The following is a 5171-nucleotide window of genomic DNA, read 5'->3' as shown; positions in this document are numbered from 1 at the left end:
AAACAGTCAACCCAAAAACCCAAGAAGGCAAACCGGCTAAATCCTACTTGTCGGGCCGATCAAGCTCCTAGAAGGCCCAATTAAGACGGACAGCCCAATAAATGACGGCCCGGATAAGAACGATCGCCGACTTTACTTGAGGACAATCCCACATCGATCCCGAGGCAGAGAGGTGAAACGTCCCATCAGCTATAAATACCAGGGGATCAGCTTGCAGAGAAGGGCAAGTAACATCGGGCAAGAGTCAGGAGTAAATCCGATTCTAAGCTATAGTTCAGTTAGTCATTTTGAGAAGCACAATTCTCTGTAATTAGCCACCCGGCTTATAACGGTTATATTGTAATTCGACGATCTTTGACTATCTTAATAAAAGTCCTTTGTTTCACCCTTTCTATTATATCATCCTCGAGCTAGTAGCTATACTAGTTCAACAATTTATGAACGTGTTGTCTGCGTTGATTGTGAGTGAAGAGTTTCAAGGCATAGTTTCATCTGAAGCTGAAGACAATAAACTTTCTGGTGATGACTCACTTGGGGCTCATGTACCTTCTAAGGCTGGGTTGGACCCAAAATTTCAACCTGCAGATACTACTAATGGGTTAGAAAGCAGTGCAGACATATCAGATACGGAATTGGTAGCTGCAAATACTGGTAGAGGCACTGGCGACGATGGAGGTATACCGAGGCCTAAATTCCTTTCGATGATTTCCTTTCCATGCTTTCTTGACCTGAAACCGTAAAACCTCCTAATTCAGGATTAGCATTACTGTGGTTTGGTATTATCACGGGTATATTGGTTCTTGTTGCTATCAACATGGAAGGCTCAGGTTTCTCCAACCCGTAATATAGTGCTATACAGCGCTGGAGATTTCTGTTGCAAGTAAGTCTCTTAACTTATAATCCCAGGAGGAGAACTTGAAATTTCTGCCCCTGGTTTAACAGAAAGATTCTCTTTTTGTCAGTTGTTTTCCTTATATTAGAACGTGGAAACAACACTGATTTGTTCTTATAGTCAATAACCAACCTTGCACTTCATCCTTTCTAGAATAGTTATGCTACTATAGAAACATAGTCGTTGTAGGAAATGCTTTTACTTAATTTGTATTAAGAGATTCTATTCTGTTCTCTTTTGGCTGCTTGTAGTGTACTGACTACTGAAACTGGTTATCAAGCTTTGTATTTGATAAAATTATGTGTGATTTAAAAATGATTCAGTGGATTCCTCTACCTTAGTAACATAGTTCAGTCCAGATATTGCCATGTCGTATTTAGTCCATCGTTGATCAGCTGACCAAAGCCTCTTTATATTATGGCAGGTTTGGTTGTTATCTCTTCTCAACCTTGTATATGGCTTACAACGTGGTCTCAGTATTGCAATTAAATTATAATTATGCTGTATTATAATTAGCCATTAGAAAAAGAACACTTATTAGAGGCAGGAAGGTTCAGATCAAATGTCCAAGTCTTTACTGTCGTTTTACAGTTTACACTTATACACTTTTTTTTTTTTTTTTGTCAAATCACACTTATACACATGTATAAAATCATATAACTAAGGTTTCACTCTCTGCTTGTTGGTCTATTTAGCATTTAATGTTTTAAAAAGTAATACTTATTTTTAATTAAATAAAAATGTAATAATGTACATTAATCTATACTTTAAATTTACATTTTACTATTAAATTCATTGAAATTACATAAATTATGAATTGACTATTTTTCATTCATTTTTATTCAAAAACACTAATAAATTATAATTATAACTCCTCTAATTATATTATTTTAGAAATATAACTCTCATCCCTTAAAATCCTATAAATAATCATTCTCACATCATCATCCATATCTCAAATTCTGAATTTATTTATGTTCTTGCATGGGTTCAAAACTCATGGTAAGAGTGTAATTATATATTTGGTTAGATTTATCTTATATTTTGTTCAGTTTTATTTCTTTGTTTTTATTTATTTCTTCCTTACTTCTTTGTCTTCTTATTATTTTAATTTTCAATTACATATGTATAATAAAATCTTGGTGACTGTAAAAAATAATTATCAATGTAGCTTCAACAATACTAATTTCAATCAAAGCCCAATGAGGAAATCAAGCTAAAGAAATCATCTTCATTCATGTATATTTATTTTATTTTGAAGAGTATGCAATGTTTTAACAAAATAAACTATTATAATAGAATTATTAAATCAAAATTTTTAACTCTCTCTTACCTCCAAAAATTTTGTAATACATTTTTTTGGTATACTCATTAATTATATTTAGTTCTTGTGATCCAAAATATAATATATAAAGATCATTATAATGTTTATTTTATTCAAAACTTTGTAATTAAATCATTTTCTATGTAAAAAAACAATTTGATATTCCATTTCCAAAATTAAACTACAAAGAGGAAATCATTATAATTTAACCTAGAAATATAGCTTAAATTAAGGTGAATATAAAAGAGATTAAAAATTAAATTAATCTTTGGGATTTCTTTTTTTTTTTGCATTTCATATGGTTTTATAGGGAATACATTTAATTGATACTTAAAAATAATTTTGAAATTTAATGATTAGAATTTTAAGGTAAATTTTGAATATCATAGTAAATTTTTATTTTTATCATTAACAATATTTTTTTAAATAAGTGTTATATTTTGTTATTGTATGATTTGAAAAAATAAAGTGTATTATTGACATTAAGGAAATTTGTTTGTTATATATGTATTTTTAAGGATAATTTCAAAAATACATTTTTTTCAATACCACTTTTCAGAAATACCATTTTGAAAACTTTATTAAAAAATCTTCTCATAAAATTCTCATAGTTTTATAATTATTACATAAACTAAAATGAATTAACATAACTAATACAACAACCTGAGTAAGGTTCTAAATCCAAATTTTCATTATGCGCTTGCACATTTTCAAAGCGGAATTGCAACTTTTTAAGCATGTAATCAAAAACAAATGACAAATCCAGTAGTGAGGTAGAAAGAAATACTTGTTCGCTATCAATTGAAAGTCCAGTGATATATAAAACGTCTTCGAGGCCAAAATCAACCTTAAAAACTCATTACTTTCCCCAAAGCAAAAAGCTTTATGTTTCAAATCATAGAAGTGTGCTAGTCCTAAATTTGTAAACCAAATTTCACAAAAATCGAATAGAAAACCAAACAGAATTAAAATTGGTTTTGAGTTCAACAAGAACCAAAGTGTCCGACCTCTGCACAAAACAAAAACAAAAATTCGATTTTTGCAGATTAATATGATCAAGTGAAGAAAGCACGGGTTAAAATGAGTTGTCTCCGTTATTTTATTAATGTTGGGGCTTTTAGTTCTTGTCTTAATCTATTATAAAAACTGAAAACCAATATTTTTTTTTTTTTGACCTCGCTGAAAACCAATATATATATATATATATATATATATATATATATATATATCAAATTTTACTATGTTTTGAAAAATTTGGGTTTTGGAAGGATAAGATTTTCCTGATCCTGTGGTTGTGAGAATCTCTATAAATCCTCTGTAAAGATATGGTCCCATCAAAAATATAAATTAATAATTATATAAAGTTATCAAAATATATGTATATATTTACCCACTAATTTTTATTAAAGTTCATTTCTAATATTTTTACTATATAAAAAACTTTGAGTATTCTCTTTAAAATATGATAATTTTTATTTTCATTCTATAAAAAGATTAGTTATATTAATTCAATTTTATTTTTAAACTTTTCTTTTGAAAAAATTTACCAAATTAGGAAAGTCTCTCTATGAATTAATATTTATTGACAAATTAAAACCTCTTTAAATTAAGAAATTTTTATGGTCCCAACTTTATTAATTTATAGAGGTTTTATTGTATTCCATTATAGAATGTTTGATAAATGATAACCCATTTGCGTGAATTGAACTAGGATAGAGAAACTCGTTAAACATACATGAGAAATGTCGTTTTTGCTTTATGTGTTCCAAGTTCCAAACATAAATTTATGGTCCATGTTAGGGTTTCGTAACTACCTAGCTCTTGAACATAGGTATAGACCAGACGAGCCCCATGTCTTTTTAGTGTTCATCCACGAAAGAGCTAGTGACCGTAGTGTTGTGATTGTGAAGCAATCTTATTTGAATTGAATCTTCTATGTTTTTTAATGCATAAAAAAATGCATTTCCAGTTTTGTGTGAGCAAAACTCAAGTATTTATGTTGACCCAAAAAACACACCCAACATGAAAGGGAACGAGAAAGTTTGAACAACGCGTTTTGGTGATGATAAAAAAGGTGTACGCCGTTGCCGGGGATCGAACCCGGGTCACCCGCGTGACAGGCGGGAATACTTACCACTATACTACAACGACTTTTGATGTTCATTTATTCCTTCTTTAAAATATGTATTATTATTTACGTATGTCCTTAGCTTGGATCATACTGTATAACTCACTAGCACAAGTCAAAGTCTTTTCTATTGAGAAAACAAAGAAAGCCATGTGCATAAACAATCATGTCAACCAAGTCATAACCAATTTATGTTTTCTTTTTTTCGATCGACTTATGGATTATTAAAGTTTCCACCAATAGAAGAAGTCAACAAGGTTACAAAGTCACTCTTATTTTATTTATCTTTTATTTTTAATTTTGTGATACAAGTAAATAAAACTCTCTTTGAGATTTATTTCATCTGAGTAGATACTGCAAATGTGATCTTGTTCCATAAATTCATTTTTATGAAGGAGCAACAAATTTTGTGGAGATACATACAACTACAGGGAGTCTACACAAGGTACACATCTTAGGTCCTCACTATTGGGAAATATCAAAAGTAAGGAGCAGTCTAATATCATTTTAACTAGGTGTTTCCCCACGCAACGCGTGAATTGTGGTTTAGTTGGCACTTTCTTGTTTTTTTTGGCCTTTTTCGTTTTCTCTTTTGTATTATTTCGTTTTAATTAGGCATATACGGGCTTTGCCGTCACTTTTATTTATACACTATATGTTTATACCATTTCGTTCAGATGTGTATAATTGTGGCGTTTATTTTTTATGAATTATGAAGATGTTGTTTCTTGCTTTTGAGGATCCAATCTTATCATTGACTGATATTGTTTCCAATACATTTATTGTATTATAGATTTTCTAATTAACTGCTTATGTAAACCCTTCAT

General features: G+C 29.9%; 1 protein-coding gene and 1 non-coding gene across 2 annotated transcripts; one reads left to right on the top strand and one right to left on the bottom strand.

Moving 5' to 3' along the window:
• On the top strand, positions 10-876 carry LOC104758335. The gene is made up of 2 exons (XM_010481176.2): positions 10-675; positions 756-876. Exons 1-2 carry the CDS (start codon positions 438-440, stop codon positions 842-844), a joined length of 327 nt encoding a protein of 108 aa, XP_010479478.1. The 5' UTR covers positions 10-437; the 3' UTR covers positions 845-876.
• TRNAD-GUC lies at positions 4296-4367 on the bottom strand. The gene has a single exon. It is a non-coding gene; the product is annotated as a tRNA-Asp (tRNA).

The sequence above is a fragment of the Camelina sativa genome, chromosome 17, assembly GCF_000633955.1.
Source record: "Camelina sativa cultivar DH55 chromosome 17, Cs, whole genome shotgun sequence".
Lineage (NCBI taxonomy): Eukaryota > Viridiplantae > Streptophyta > Magnoliopsida > Brassicales > Brassicaceae > Camelina > Camelina sativa.
The sequence above is the reverse complement of the archived record's forward strand: the minus strand, read 5'-3'. Positions and strand labels throughout refer to the sequence as shown.

Coding starts and splice junctions, on each gene's coding strand:
- LOC104758335 (XM_010481176.2), top strand. CDS start 438: ATGAACGTGTTGTCTGCGTTGATTGTGAGTGAAGAGTTTCAAGGCATA. Junction 676..755: donor AGGCACTGGCGACGATGGAG/GTATACCGAGGC, acceptor CTCCTAATTCAG/GATTAGCATTACTGTGGTTT.